Source organism: Pelophylax lessonae, assembly GCF_965119305.1.
Source record: "Pelophylax lessonae genome assembly, chromosome: 1".
Taxonomy (NCBI): domain Eukaryota; kingdom Metazoa; phylum Chordata; class Amphibia; order Anura; family Ranidae; genus Pelophylax; species Pelophylax lessonae.
In genome coordinates, this window is record NC_138768.1 from 653,056,750 (window position 1) to 653,073,642 (window position 16,893).

The 16,893-nt window shown below is 44.1% G+C and overlaps 1 protein-coding gene across 1 annotated transcript in view; it reads right to left on the reverse strand.

Moving 5' to 3' along the window:
- MGAT4D (MGAT4 family member D) overlaps positions 1 to 16,893 on the reverse strand; it is a 327,531-nt gene that overhangs the window by 77,366 nt on the left and 233,272 nt on the right. Inside the window, exon 8 of the mRNA XM_082243787.1 lies at positions 13,295 to 13,409. Coding sequence (XP_082099913.1) covers positions 13,295 to 13,409 — 115 coding nt within the window. The remainder of the gene's footprint in view (positions 1 to 13,294; positions 13,410 to 16,893) is intronic.

Consider the following 16,893-nt stretch of genomic DNA (forward strand, 5'->3'; position numbering starts at 1 on the left):
ATCGGGTCCGCCGGGCACACGCGGGGGGGGGGGGGGGGGGTCCGTGAGCAAGCGGGATCGCTCGCTCCCTAGAGCCTCACAGGCTAGCGACGTAGACCTACGTCGCTTTGCCTGTGAGGGGCTGACTGCCAACGTAAATCTGCGTTAGGCAGTCGGCAAGTGGTTAACCTCCCTGGCGGTAGGATTCTTTTGGATTTTAGGTGCTGAAAGCGGTACCATTATTTTGCATGTAATTCTTGTGAATGAGCAGTCCAAAGCAACTGTATACATTTATTATACAGTGGGTACAGAAAGTATTCAGACCCCCTTAAATTTTTCACTCTTTGTTATATTGCAGCCATTTGCTAAAATCATTTAAGTTCATTCTTCTTCCTCATGAATGTACACATAGCACCCCATACTGACAGAAAAACACAGAATTGTTGACATTGTTGCAGATTTATTAAAAAAGAAAAACTGAAATATCACATGGTCCTAAGTATTCAGACCCTTTGCTGTGACACTCATATATTTAACTCAGGTGCTTTCCATTTCTTCTGATCATCCTTGAGATGGTTCTACACCTTCATTTGAGTCCAGCTGTGTTTGATTATACTGATTGGACTTGATTAGGAAAGCCACACCACACCTGTCTATATAAGACCTTCCAGATCACAATGCATGTCAGAGCAAATGAGAATCATGAGGTCAAAGGAACTGCCTGAAGAGCTCAGAGACAGAATTGTGGCAAGGCACAGATCTGGCCAAGGTTACAAAAAGATTTCTGCTGCACTTAAGGTTCCTAAGAGCACAGTGGCCTCCATAATCCTCAAATGGAAGACGTTTTGGACGACCAGAACCCTTCCTAGAGCTGGCCGTCCGGCCAAACTGAGCTATCGGGGGAGAAGAGCCTTGGTGAGAGAGGTAAAGAAGAACCCAAAGATCACTGTGGCTGAGCTCCAGAGATGCAGTCAGGAGATGGGAGAAAGTTGTAGAAAGTCAACCATCACTGCAGCCCTCCACCAGTCGGGGCTTTATGGCAGAGTGGCCCGACGGAAGCCTCTCCTCAGTGTAAGACACATGAAAGCCCGCATGGAGTTTGCTAAAAAACACCTGAAGGACTCCAAGATGGTGAGAAATAAGATTCTCTGGTCTGATGAGACCAAAATAGAACTTTTTGGCCTTAATTCTAAGCGGTATGTGTGGAGAAAACCAGGCACTGCTCATCACCTGTCCAATACAGTCCCAACAGTGAAGCATGGTGGTGGCAGCATCATGCTATGGGGGTGTTTTTCAGCTGCAGGGACAGGACGACTGGTTGCAATCGAGGGAAAGATGAATGTGGCCAAGTACAGGGATATCCTGGACAAAAACCTTCTCCAGAGTGCTCTGGACCTCAGACTGGGCCGAAGGTTTACCTTCCAACAAGACAATGACCCTAAGCACACAGCTAAAATAACGAAGGAGTGGCTTCACAACAACTCCGTGACTGTTCTTGAATGGCCCAGCCAGAGCCCTGACTTAAACCCAATTGAGCATCTCTGGAGAGACCTAAAAATGGCTGTACACCTATGTTTACCATCCAACCTGACAGAACTGGAGAGGATCTGCAAGGAGGAATGGCAGAGGATCCCCAAATCCAGGTGTGAAAGACTTGTTGCATCTTTCCCAAAAAGACTCCTGGCTGTATTAGATCAAAAGGGGGCTTCTACTAAATACTGAGCAAAGGGTCTGAATACTTAGGACCATGTGATATTTCAGTTTTTCTTTTTTAATAAATCTGCAACAATGTCAACAATTCTGTGTTTTTCTGTCAGTATGGGGTGCTATGTGTACATTCATGAGGAAGAAGAATGAACCTAAATGATTTTAGCAAATGGCTGCAATATAACAAAGAGTGAAAAATTTAAGGGGGTCTGAATACTTTCCGTACCCACTGTATATATATATATATATATACATACATATATAATGTATACAGTTGGTTTGGGCTGCTCATTCACAAGAATTACGTAATATATATATATTATATATATATATATATATATATATATATATATACACACACACACATACACATAAAAAGTACAGTAAAACTGCAGGAAAGGGCACTGGGGGGCAATGTAATGTGATTTTATTTTGAATGGTATCAGTGTGTTTTTACATTTGAATTTGCCGCCGGTTCCACCCCCCTGCGAATGTCACGTCGCAGGAGACGGAAGCCGGGGCACGGAGACGATCGGGAGGAAGAACCGCCGCTAGACACCGCCGGACACATCGCTGGATCCCGGTGACAAGGTAAGAAACCTCTTTTACAAGGATCCAGCGATGCTTCTGGCGGTACCCTGAGTGTGGCTCGGGGTTACCGCTTTTGGCTCTGAAATGCAACCCCGAGCCACGCTCCGGAATACCGCTAGGAAGGTTAACCACTTGCCGCCTGCCCGCCGTCAATTGACGGCGGAGCGGCGCGACCATTATCCTGGGAAGACGTCATATGACGTAAACCCAGGAAACAGGGCAGGCGCGCGATCGCGTGAGCGCCGCCCTGCACTGCCGGTGTCGGGGTGTCCCCAGGACACCCCCCGTCACCAGCAGGGGGGAAACAGCCAATGGGCGTGGCTGTTTCCCACGTGATCGGCTGTGTTCCAATGACACAGCCGATCACAATGGAGGCGCCCGGGAGATGACCGCGCATGCGCGATCGGGAGCGCGGTCATGTCGGTGGCGCTGTGTTCCGTAGGAACACAGCTGTCACCGGCAGTAGTAAACAGTCACTGACAGTGACTGTTTACTATGTGATCGGCTGTGAATCCATTCACAGCCGATCACAAAATGTAAACAAAGAGCAGTAACTCACTGTTACTAGCTCTTCTCCCCTCACACAGTTTCCAGTGTGAGGAGAGCAGAGCCAGAAACAGTGAGTTACTGCTCTGTGTACCTGTAAAAAGTAAAATCACACTAAAATCACACTAATAAAGGTCCCCACACAGTCCTCAGCCCCCCCCCAATGTCACCTGTCACCCAACAGTCACCTCATCAGTGCCCAGAAATTGACACCCATAACGTTCACATGTGAGCGCAGTGATCGCGGGCAGAATCACCACGATTCTGCCCGCGATCCGGAAATCATTGCAAATCGCGGGACGCCTGTGCGTTGCCCGTTTTTTGCAATAGCACCCCAAACGCTGTGCGATGTTGCCGCCATTTCCACCTGCCGAATCGCGGTAACATCGCGCAAACAACGCATGACGCCCAAAAAAGGTACAAGAGCTTCTTTGGGGCGTCATGCGTTGTTTGCGTGAAGTTACCTCGATTCGGCAGGCGGAAATCGCAGCAACATCGCACAGCGTTTGGGGTGCTATTGCAAATCACGGGCAACGCACAGGCGTCCCGCAATTTGCAATGATTTCTGGATCGCTGGGCAGAATCGCAGTGATTCTGCCCATGATCGCTACGCTCACATGTGAACGTAGCCTAAAGTTCACCGGTCACCAGAGACTGCCATCAGTACCGCCCGTCACCTGTCACCCATCAGTGACCATCGCCCGTCACCTGTCACCCCATCAATCACCGTCACCTGTCACCCCATCAGTCATCGTCACCTGTCACCCCATCAGTGATCGTCACTTGTCACCCCATCAATCATCGTCACATGTCACCCCGTCAGTGATTGTCATCTGTCACCTCATCAATCATCGTCACTTGTCACCTCATCAATCATCGTCACCTGTCACCTCATCAATCATCATCACCTGTCACCTCAATCAATCATCGTCACCTGTCACCCCATCAGTCATCGTCACCTGTCACCCCATCAGTCATCGTCACCTGTCACCCCATCAGTCATCGTCACCTGTCACCCCATCAGTCATTGTCACCTGTCACCCCATCAGTCATTGTCACTTGTCACCCCATCAGTCATCGTCACCTGTTTGCCATATACATGCAATCACTTACTGACCGCCTAACGACTATATGCGTCGGCCATTAAAAGCTAAATACTGGGGTTATGGCAGCAGATAGCCCCCATAACCCTGGTATTTTTTTGAAACGGCGGGCGGTAGGCTTTCAGATAAGGGTGGTCCCAGTGGTGGATTCGCCGCGGAATTACCCTTACGGTGCAGGGGAAGAGGTGCCCCCCCCCCTCCTGCCGCGTCCCAGACGTTTACCCAGCTTACCGGACCCGTCGGCAGCGGGGAAAACTATCCGGTCCCGGATCCTCAGAGACAGGAAGTCGAGTGAGGGCAAGATGGCCCTCACTCGACTCTATGGTCTTGGAGGACCGGAGCTACGTCAAAAGACGTTGCCTAGCAACCGGTTTAAAGGGCCGCTTTTTTTCTTCTTTTTTTTTTTTCCTCATTCAACAATTTTTTTTTTTTTTTTTAAGTGTAGTTGTGAGGTGTGAGGTCTTTTTGACCCCAGATCTCACAATAAAGAGGACCTGTCATGCCTATTTCTATTACAAGGGATGTTTACATTCCTTGTAATAGGAATAAAAATGATCAAAACATTTTTTTTTTTTTTAACTGTGTAAAAATAAAAAAATAATAAATAAAATAAATAGGAAAAAAAAAAATTAAAGCGCCCTGTCCCCGTTAGCTCGCGCGCAGAAGCAAACGCATACGCAAGTCCCGCCCACATATGTAAACGGTGTTCAAACCATACATGTGAGGTATCGCCGAGATCGTTAGAGCGAGAGCAATAATTTGAGCCCTAGACCTCCTCTGTAACTCTAAGCTAGTAACCTGCAGAAATTTTTAAAATGTTGCCTATGGGGATTTTTAAGTACCAATGTTTGGCGCCATTCTGTGAGCATGCGCAATTTTGAAGCATGACATGTTGGGTATCTAATTACTCGGCGTAACATTATCGTTCACATTATGGAAAAAAATTGGGCTAAATTTACTGTTTTCTTATTTTTTAGTTCAAAAAAGTGAATTTTTTTTCAAAAAAATCGCATTTCGGAAATATGGTGTGATAAAAAATATTGCAACGATCTCCATTTTATTCTCTAGGGTCTCTGCTAAAAAAAAATATATAATGTTTGGGGGTTCCAAGTAGTTTTCTAGCAAAAAAAATGATTTTAGCTTGTAAACACCAAGTGTCAAAAATAGGCCCAATCTTAAAGTGGATAAATGGACAACTTTGTGTAAAGCACTACTTGGATGTTAGGGCTATGTATGTGGCCAGGCTGTGAAAAAGTGTTACACATGTGGTATCGCCATACTCAGGAGGAATAGCAGAATGTATTTTGGGGTGCAATTTTTGCTATGTACATGCTGTGTGTTAGAAATATTGCATAAATGGACAGCTTTGTGTAAAAAAAATGTGTTTTCATTTTCTTTCCACATTTTCCAAAAACTTGTGGAAAAAAATGACATATTCAAAAGACTCATTATGCCTCAAAAATTATACGTTGGGCTGTTTGCTTTCCAAAATGGGGTCATTTTATGGGGGTTTCCATTGTCCTGGTGCTCCAGGGCCTTCAAAAGTGCGATAGGTTGTCAGGAAATTATATGTGTAATTTGTGCTCCTAGAATGCCGGACGCTGCTACTTGGATGTTAGGCCTCTGTATGTGGCCAGGCTGTGAAAAAGTCTCACACATGTGGTATCGCCATACTCAGGAGGAGTAGTAGAATGTGTTTTTGGGTGTGGTTGCAAGTATACATATGCTGTGTGAGAGAAAGAACCTGTTAATACGTCAATTTGTAAAAAAAAAAAAAAAATCTTCATTTTGCAAAGAGTTGTGGGAAAAAATGACAACTTCAAAAAACTCACCATGCCCCTTATTAAATACCTTGGAATGTCTACTTTCCAAAAAGGGGTCATTTGGGGGGTATTTGTACTTTCCTGACTTATTAGACCAAATAATATACACTTATTTGGGTTATTTTTACCAAAGATAAGCAGCAGTATAAATTTTGGCCAAAATTTGTGAAGAAAAATTACTCATTTGCTAAATTTTATGACAGAAACAAAGAAAAATGCGTTTTTTCACAATATTTTCAGTCTTTTTTTATTTATAGCACAAAAAATAAAAAACCCAGTAGTGATTAAATACCATCAAAAGAAAGCTCTATTTGTGTGAAAAAAAGGACACAAATTTTTTATGGGTACAGTGTTGCATGACTGAGTAATTCTCATTCAAAGTGTGAGAGCGCTGAAAGCTGAAAATCAGACTGGGCAGGAAGGGGGTGAAAGTGCACTGTAGGCAAGTGGTTAAAGCGGAGTTCCACCCTGGATTTGTTTTTTTTTTTTTTTTTTAATACCCCCGGGACAGTCAGGGCTAGTGCATTCCACAATGGCTAGCCTCTGATCTGTCCCGGGTTGCACTTACCTGCAAGACGAAATACTTACCTTGCAAACGTCTTGTCCAGCGCTGCCATCTCAGATGTGGGCAGCTTGAAGCCAGCGCGTCCTCTTCGGCGTCTTCTTCCGCCTTCTGTGGTCCCACGATGCTCTGCGCCGGCCCCGACGTCACTTCCGGGTCGCGCGCGTCACCCCTCCACAGCTTCTGGGCATGCCCAGAAGCTGTTTAGAAGGGGATGACGCGCGCGACCCGGAACTGACGTCGGGGCCGGTGCAGGCGCAATGATTCCTGGGAGCTATGACGTCCAGCTCCCAGGAATCATTGCAGAGCCAGGAAGTGACGACGGGCCGCGGCCGAGGAAGGAGGAAGAAGGAAGTAAGGTAAGTATATTTTCTTCGCTACGAGGTAAGTAAAAAAAAAAAAAAATATGCGATTATCCATTTCTTTTTCAGGTGACCCGGAGCGAGAAGATGGAGGTAAGTATAAAAATAGGGTGGAACTCCACTTTAAAGAAGACAATATGGGCCCTCTAGTTCCTCTTGTATTGAATTGTATTGTAACTGTATTGTCTTGAAAGATCCAAAAAAAGTAGACCGCACTCAGGAAAGTAAGATGAAAACAATCAAAACTCCTTTATTCTTCTTCGGTGTAGCAGACAGACAGTACAATGCACATAACAGACGTGCCGGGTTAACGCGTTTCACGAATTAAATCGCTTACTCATAACCATACACACAGTGTATGGTTATGAGTAAGCGATTTAATTCGTGAAACGCGTTAACCCGGCACGTCTGTTATGTGCATTGTACTGTCTGTCTGCTACACCGAAGAAGAATAAAGGAGTTTTGATTGTTTTCATCTTACTTTCCTGAGTGCGGTCTACTTTTTTTGGATTCTTCATAGCTTGGACGGCGGATCTGACCAGCACCACCCATTGAACTGACACCTGAGCGGCTCTCTCTTTGTTGCCAACTGTATTGTCTTCCCTCACATTGTAAAGCGCTGCGCAAACTGTTGGCGCTATATAAATCCTGTATAATAATTATGCATACTCTTATATAAGCCTAGTCATGAATTATGCTCTTTAAAGCGGTAGTAAACACTGTTTGATGACTTTTACCTACAGATAAGCTTATAATAAAATAAAGTAAAATAAAGTAGTGAAATTACGTTCACTACTGGAAAGTGTTCTACCTTGTTGTTATTTTCTTATATCACACTTTGTTTGATGTGATTTTCTGTTTTTCATTTGTATTTGAAACTCAATAAAAATGTATTGATTGAAAAAAAAAAAAAAAAAAGCTTACCTGTAGGTACAAGGAATATCTTGTTGAACATTTAAGAGATATTCACTATTTCTTCAGCCGGTGATGTCACTGGCGTATGTGCACTGTGCTCTGAAGGGACGGCATACTGAGTATGCCGTCCCTTCGGAGCACTGTGCTGAGTTGCAGACGTGGCTCCTATGTGCACGCACAAGAGTGACATCATTGCGGCTCGCCCATTCAATTGGAAGGCCGGGTGAAGATGGACACCCTGTCAGCGGTGACAGCGCACCACTGGGGGGCTTCATTTTAATGTAAGTCTTTTATAATGTGATAGTATGTGATGCATACTAGCACATTAAGACTAACTTGAAGGAGGATGTTTCTCAACCCCCCCTCTCCCTCCCCCTCCCCAGATTTTATTATGGCTTTAAACTGCATCATACGATCGTAAATAAATTACAGATCTGCAATAAATCATACCCAAAAACCATAACCACAAAACTAATTATAAGTGGGTGCATGCAATGAGCCATTACAGCAGCTATCTTGATCAAATCATATGATCATGATATGATTATGAATAATGTCACACTAATGATTGTAACACTGGCTCTTAAGATAGCCGAGCCTTAATAATTATGAAATATTCCATTGTTCTGATTATTGCGCAAACATCATGCTAGAATGCTGCATAAGTAAACATTAAACACCCAAAAAGAAGAATAAAAACAAACTCAATACATAATTCATCTAACAAGGTCAAACTAACCGTAAAACACAAAGAACTCGTCGTTTTAGAATGTGTCAAGGTTTGTTAACACAAAGGCAAAATGACCTAATCTCCTTGTGGCAATTATTTTACATAATTGTCTGCATAAAGTAATGCTCTAAACTTCAAGCATGCGTTTTTTTTAAATCTTTAACCACTTGCTGACCGCCGCACGACTATATACTGCGGCGGTCAGCCCCTCCTGGGCAAAGTGACGTACCGGTACGTCACTCGCCCACAAGCCTCCAGGGGGCAAGCGCGCGCTGCCAGAGGCATGCTCCCGCCCCCACCCCCGCTCGTTCCTTGACATCCCCGCGCGAGTGACCAGTGGCTTCGATGTCCGCCGGCCAATCGCAATCTCCCACTGGAGAGGGAGAAAGGCAGGCAGCTAATGTAAACAAAGCTGTCTGTCATTCTCCCTGATGTAACTGCAGAGACTATACGACCCTGCTATGTAGGATCCTATGTCTCTGTGGCTACATCACAAGCCACACCCCCCCCCCCCCCCACAGTTAGAATCACTCCCCTAGGGATACATTTAACCCACTGATCACCAATAAAGGTAACCCCTTCCCTGCCAGTGTCATTTTTACAGTAACAGTGCATATGTATAGCACTGATTACTGTAGTAATGCCAGTGGTACCCCCAAAAGTGTCAAAAATGTCAGTCAAGGGTCCGATCTGTCTGCCGCAATGTCGCAGTCCCGCAAAAAAAAAAAAAAAATATCGCAGATCGCCGCCATTACTAGTTAAAAAAAAAAACAATAAAAATGACAAATCTTTCCCGTAGTTAGTAAACGCAATAACTTTTGCGCAAACCAATCAAAATACGCTTATTGCGATTTTTTCTTCCAAAAATATGTAGCAGAAAACAAATTGGCCTAAAATGTTAAAAAATTTAGATTTTTACATTTTTTAAAGGGGGATTTTTATATAAAAAATCTGAAAAATATTATTTTTTCAAAATTGTCGCTCTTTTTTTGTTTATAGTGCAAAAAGTAAAAATCGCACAGGTGATCAAATACCACCAAAAGAAAGCTGTTTGTGGAAAAAAAAAGGACGTCAATTTCATTTGGGTACAGCATCGCACGACCGCGCAATTGTCCGTTACAGTCACGCAGTGCCGAATCGCAAAATAGGTCCTGGTCTTTGAGCAGCCAAATCCTCCAGGTCTTAAGTGGTTAAGTAATGACCTGTTCCTGGCCAATCTTCCATAGGTGTTGTCCTATGGAGAGATACACCCCAAATCTGGATCGTTGCATCTCTGTTAGCGTTACCCTTTTTGCTGATTACCGTATTTAGCTTCTTGCCCAGTCTGAGTTTTAGCCCCGGTTCACACTTATGCGAGTGCGGGAAGGCTGCGAATCCGCAGCCTGTTCCTGCATCGCACACGCACCCCCGGCAGTTCACACTGCCATATGCGATACGCGGGGGGTGTCAATGTAATCTTAACGACCCAGTTTGATCGCATATCGCAGTGCGATCGTGCAGTTCGCACAGGATCGGATCGCACAAGTGTGAACCGCTGTGCGATCCGATCCTGATGCGGCTTCCAAAAAGGGTCCCTGTGCGTGTTTGCTGCGGCTGCGGTGCGAATTTAGCCATACAAAGTGTATGGCTAAACTCGCACCGCACAGCCGATCGCATGTAATGAAGGAGCAGTGCGCTCCGACATTACATGCGAACCCGGCACTCGCACAAGTTTCTTTTCTTCAGTCTTCACAAAGGAATCGGGGGGCTACACGAACCTTGCTTGTGAGGCCGAACTAAATAATACACCTCAGGAAGTGCCGCCATGGCTAACAGAGGATAGACTTAGAGCTAAACTAGAGAAACTTAACATAAATAAATCCCCGGGACCGGATGGCTTGCACCCAAGGGTTCTTAATGAGCTCAGCCAGGTGATTGCCAGACCATTATTCTTGATCTTTAAGGATAGTTTACAGACAGGTATGGTGCCAGCTGATTGGAAAAAAGCCAACGTGGTACCAATATTTAAAAAGGGGCCGAGATATATCCCGGGTAACTATAGGCCGGTCAGCCTAACATCAGTAGTCTGCAAAATTTTGGAGGGGATGATAAGGGACCACATACAAGACTTTAGTAATGAAAACGGTATTATAAGTAGTAATCAGCATGGATTCATGAAAAATCGTTCATGCCAAACCAATCTATTAACCTTCTACGATGAAGTGAGCTGCCACTTAGATAAAGGTAAGCCTGTGGATGTGGTGTATCTGGACTTTGCAAAGGCCTTTGACACCGTTCCCCACAAACGCTTACTGTACAAACTAAGGAAGGTAGGTATGGACCATAAGGTGAGTACCTGGATAGAGAACTGGCTCCAGGGGAGAGTCCAGAGGGTGGTGATTAATGGGGAGTACTCTGAGTGGGCGGGTGTGGAAAGTGGGGTCCCCCAGGGTTCTGTCCTGGGACCAATCCTGTTTAATTTATTCATAAATGATCTAGAGGAGGGGATATCTAGTACAATCTCAGTATTTGCAGATGATACTAAATTAGGCATGCCAATATCTTCTATGCAGGATGTGGAAATCTTGCAAGCAGACCTGAACAAAATAACGGGGTGGGCAACTACATGGCAGATGAGGTTTAATGTAGAAAAATGTAAAGTAATGCACTTGGGGGCCAGTAACCAGAAAGCAAGCTACTCACTAGGGGGGGAACCTCTGGGTGAGTCTAGGATGGAAAGGGACCTGGGGGTACTGGTAGACAACAGGCTTGGAAGTGGCATGCAATGCCAAGCCGCTGCAAGCAAAGCCAACAGAATACTGGGTTGTATAAAAAAGGGGATTCACTCCAGAAATAAAGAGATTATTCTTCCACTCTACAAAACTCTGGTCCGGCCACATCTGGAGTATGCTGTCCAGTTCTGGGCACCGGTCCTCAGGAAGGATGTGCTGGAACTGGAGAAAGTCCAGAGAAGGGCAACAAAAATAATTAGGGGAATGGAGGACATCAGCTATGAGGAAAGACTACAAGCACTGAACTTATTCTCTCTGGAGAAGAGACGATTGAGGGGGGATATGATATCAATGTACAAATACTGTACTGGCGACCCTAGCATAAGGAACAAACTATTCAGAGTAAGGGAATACAATAAGACACGTGGCCACTCACTAAAACTTGAGGAAAGGCGGTTTAACCTTAAAGTGCGTAAGGGGTTCTTCACTGTAAGAGTAGTAAGGATGTGGAATTCTCTTCCGCAAGCAGTCGTATCAGCGGGGAGCCTTGATAGTTTCAAAAAACTATTGGATGGACACCTTAAAGACCACAACATACAGGGGTATACAATGTACGGTTAGCAAACACACACACACATCATAGGTTGAACTGGATGGACTTGTGTCTTTTTTCAGCCTCACTAACTATGTAACTATGTAACTATGTAACCGGGGCTTAGTGGGTGGCCTTCTCTTGTCAGCTGATAACATTTTTATTATATTGAAAAGATTATCTGCATTTCAGGTTATGCTGACCACTTGCCAAGAAGTAAGCCATATCCGAGTGACACTGGCCATGAATTTAAAGTGTATGGGCAAGAAAACAAGCATTCATGAACAGAAAAAATCAACCTAAATTAGCAGGGTTTCCTGCAGTAAGAGTATAAGCAAGAGGAAGGAAGGAGGTGGGTCTAAGCCTACGAAATGCATTTCCCAACAGCCCTAGAGATTTGACAGGTGTATCAGCGGTATCTACAAGGTCTTTCAGAGGCAGTTCTAGTGATGTTCACGGTGGCTCCTGTGATCCTCACGGCACCCTCTCACAGCGGCTCCAGAAGAGGAGTGGTTGAGGCTGCTGTGATACAGCCATCCACCTTCACCAATCCTTCAAGCTGTCTCTGAGTACAGAGACACGTTCATACTTATTCAAGCTTGTGAGCGCAGTTTTTACTTGTTTTTATTTTTTCCCTAATATACCTGGTTATTACACAATGGTTAGCTTGGCGCCCCCTCACTCTTCTTTCTCCTGTTTGCAGCCACTGGGTTCCCAGCATGACAAAGGAGGAAGCCTCACACAGCCTTAGTAACTCCTTAATTAGAAGAGATGGGCTCAGGCATGTTCAGATCTTAGTCCCAACCCACCTGAGCAATCCTGCCAGGAAGCTGTAACTGAACATTGCCAATTTACAAGCAGTGTGTGTATGTGCGGCTGCTGGCCGGAAAATGCCTCACTGCCTATGATTGAAAGCTGTGCAGTAACGGCGTCCTGGCGGGATTGCTCAGGTGGGTTGGGACTACGATCTGAACACGCCTGAGCCCATCCCTATTAATTAGTAGTTGGCCCACAGCTTCTGGAATATAGCTTCTGAGAGGTTGTCATTTGTTTCACTGTTTGGTTATGCTATCCTCATTGGATATACATTATGTTTGTGATTAAATGATACTAGTTAACTTTCATGGAGTTACATTTGTTTACAGCTTAGGGTAATTGTATTCCCTCTATGATACATTTATTTTCAAAACATAAATTTGAACAACGCCAGACATAATTTTTCTTTAGGGCAGTTCAAACCATTTGCAGTCCACTGTGTTTTTTTTCTGCATAAAGAATGCATGGATAGTAGGTTAAATGGTTTTCAATGGCATAGTTCACACCAGTGAAGTCAGTTCCAGTGTGTTCCAATTTCAGAAAAAAAAGTAGAAAACGCTGCATTTTTTTCTGCACTGAAATGTACTGGAACATGGTAAAACTAATCAAAAACGCACCAGAACGCAGCACACTAAAACACACATCCTTATTTAGGGCTAGTTTACACCACAAAAACTCACTCCAGATCTGTTTCGGATGAGTTTGTGCATGCGTGTTTGTAACACGTTTCGGTGCATTTTTGATGCATTTCGGGGTGCATTCCAGATGGCCTGGTCATGAAGGGGGGAAAAAGTTCCAGAGGTCAAGTGGTTAAAGAAGACTACTAGTGAGATCCAAAAATAAGCCTCAATACTTACCAATGAATCCTAACTGTGAAAATTCAAGTATTAGCCAGTCATCTGAGGCCTGCTGGGTGGCAAAGTCTTTCAAAGACTGGAAAAATTGTGGTTTAGCAACAACGTCATCCTCCAGCTGCATGAATGCAAAATAAGACACCACCACATTAGCAAGCAGAAAATGCTAAAGCCTAAAAACAAACCATAAGACATTAAAACCTTAAAAACAGCAGTCACAGATAACTTGGCATTTTAACAATAACCATTTATGGCTATATGCTGAACACTAAATATATATATATATATATATATATATATATACACATACATACACATATATATATTACACTTTGCTATGATGTAAAGTAGTGAGTGTACAGCTTGTATAACAGTGTAAATTTGCTGTCCCCTCAAAATAACAACACACAGCCATTAATGTCTAAACTGCTGGCAACAATTAGTGAGTACACTCCTAAGTGAAAATGTCCACATTGGGCCCAATTAGCCATTTTCCCTCCCCAGTGTCATGTGACTCATTAGTGTTACAAGGTCTCAGGTGTGAATGGGGAGTGGGTGTGTTAAATTTGGGGTTATCGCTCTCTCTCTCTCTTTCATACTGGTCACTGGAAGTTTAGCATGGCACCTCATGGCAAAGAACTCTCTGAGGATCTAAAAAAATAAATTGTTGCTCTACATAAAGATGGCAAAGGCCAGTGATGGCGAACCTTGGCACCCCTGATGTTTTGGAACTAAATTTCCCATGATGCTCAACTACATTGCAGAATGCATGAGCATCATGGGAAATGTAGTTCCAAAACATCTGGGGTGCCAAGGTTCACCATTACTGGCCTAGGCTATAAGAAGATTGGCAAAACCCTGAAAATGAGCTGCAGCACGTTGGCCAAGACCGTACGGTGGTTTAACAGGACAGGTTCCACTCAGAACAGGCCTCGCTATGGTCAACAAAATAAGTTGAGTGCACGTGCTTAGCGTCATATCCAGAGGTTGTCTTTGGGAAATCTACGTATGAGTGCTGCCAGCATTGCCTGCAGAGGTTGAAGGGGTTGGGGGGGGGGGGGGGGGGGTCTGCCTGTCAGTGCTCAGACCATACGCCGCAAACTGCATCAAATTGGTCTGCATGGCTGTCGTCCCAGAAGGAAGCCTCTTCCAAAGATGATGCAGAAGAAATCCTGAAAACAGTTTTCTGAAGACAAGCAGACTAAGGACATGAATTACTTGAACCATGTCCTGTAGTCTGATGAGACCAAGATAAATGTATTTGGGTCAGAAGGTGTCAAGTGTGTCTGGCAGCAACCAGGTGAGGAGTACAAAGCCAAGTGTGTCTTGCCTACAGTCGAGCATGGTGGGGGGGAGTGTCATGGTCTGCGGCTGCATGAGTGCTGCCGGCACTGGGGAGCTACAGGTCATTGAGAGAACCATGAATGCCAACATGTACTGTGACATACTGAAGCAGAGGATGATCCCTTCCCTTCGGAGACTGGGCCGCAAGGCAGTATTCCAACATAACAACCCCAAACACACCTCCAAGATGACCACTGCCTTGCTAAAGAAGCTGAGGGTAAAGGTGATGTACTGGCCAAGCATGTCTCCAGACCTAAACCCTATTGAGCATCTATATAATATGACAGCTTAAATGCCCACCGAAAACCAAATAAAGGTATAAGCTATCCCAAGCGCTTCAAATGAGGACCACTCACCAATAAATAAATTGGCTATGCAGCTACTTAACTAAAACATATGGAAAAAGATATATAATAGATAGATACTCAACAATATCCCTATATATATATAGTAGCGCAAACTTGTCAAGAAGCAAGTGCCAAAAAATACTGTGCCCACTGCACAAAAGTCCGAAATGCAATGAATGTCACATAGGCAGCAGGAAAAAGTTCAGAAATGACTCAAACAGTCCATAGTCCTTCACTCTATCTCCTGGGATGATAATGTACAAAGACGTGTTTCTTAAAAGGATCACCACCACCACCGTGCTCCAAGGGGGGAGGAGAATTGCCCACTCACCAGATGCTGTGGCCCAACCCACTTTCGTGTTTGAGCATTCAGGCTTATAATGATGGTCACTGGTCCAGAGTATCCACAACAGGAATCACACCAGCACATTAAAAAAAAGCTCAGCAGCATATGGGGAGGAGAGAACATAATCCCAATAGCGTGATACCGTTTAAAAGGGTTTTATTAAATAAAAAATAAAACATAAGGTAACACACTCGCATGTCTTGTATGTCATATTGAGCATCTGTGGGGCATACTCAAATGGAAGGTGGAGGAGCGCAAGGTCTCCAACATCCACCAGCTTCGCAATGAAGTAGTGGAAGAGGATTTCAGTGGCAACCTGTGAAGCTCTGGTGAACTCCATGCCCAAGAGGGTTAAGGCAGTGCTGGAAAATAATGGTGGCCACAGAAAATATTTACACTTTGGGCTCAATTTTGACATTTTCACTTAGGGGTGTTCTCACTTTTGTTGCCAGCAGTTCACACAATAGTGGCTGTGTGTTGAGTTATTTTGAGGGGACAGAAAATTTACACTGTTATACAAGCTGTATACTCACTATTTTACATTGTTGCAAAGTGTCATTTCTTCACTGTTGTCACATGAAAAGGTATAATAAAATATTTACAAAAATGCAAGGGGTGTACTTCCTTTTGTGAGATACATATAGAGATATAGGTATATATTTAAATGTTATTAAAATTACCTTTCCAATCTGCAAATGAACATGGCAACTTGGAGGCATTCCATACAACATTGGTGTATGGAACTTTCCCGCAAATGTGATTTCCTGCTTGTGTGATTGGCCCACTGATTTTCCCAGAAGGCTGCACTAAGATACAAGTCAGTTTTTAGGCATCCTCTGCAACAAAAATTAAATTTTTGTTGCAGACTCCAAACAAGTTAATCACTTCTAAAGGGATGCAGACACTGACACGTTCCTCATTAGAATACAGCAAGTGCATCATTCGATTGATAATAAGTCACACCCATTCAGATTCACTCTGCAGACAACAAACAGCCTTTCTTTCCGTTGCAAGAAAAATCAGACTTGGGCTGCAAAATGCAGTAACACAGCAATCTATTAGACACCAAAACAACAATTTTTCAATTACAAGTATAGAATTAATTGTGGATATACTGTATATGGCATTTTGCTAAATTAATTGCAGAAATATATGGCATTTTTCACACTACACTCTGCCTACATTAAATGTGACATAAATGTCCAGTCTAACCACTTAAAAAAATGCCCGCATTTCTTCTATCCTCTCTTCCTCTTCAAACAGGTCTCGAGCAACCAATGACTCCTGCTGCTTTCAATCAATTGCAGTGAGGAGGAAGTGGGGGGCGGTGCTAAGTCCCAGTGTGTGCGTCTATGGAGCGCGGCTCCATAGACACACAGTTTGGCATCGAGTAGACACCGTGTGCCCCTATAGAAAACAACTTGCTATGGGGACACATTAGGGAGAGAAGGAGCCAAGATCGCCACTGAGGAACCCCTGAACAGGAGGACCAGGGCCGCTCAGTGCAATACCACTTCACAGAACAGGCGAGTAGAGCAGGTTTGCCATTTTATTTTTATTTTTTT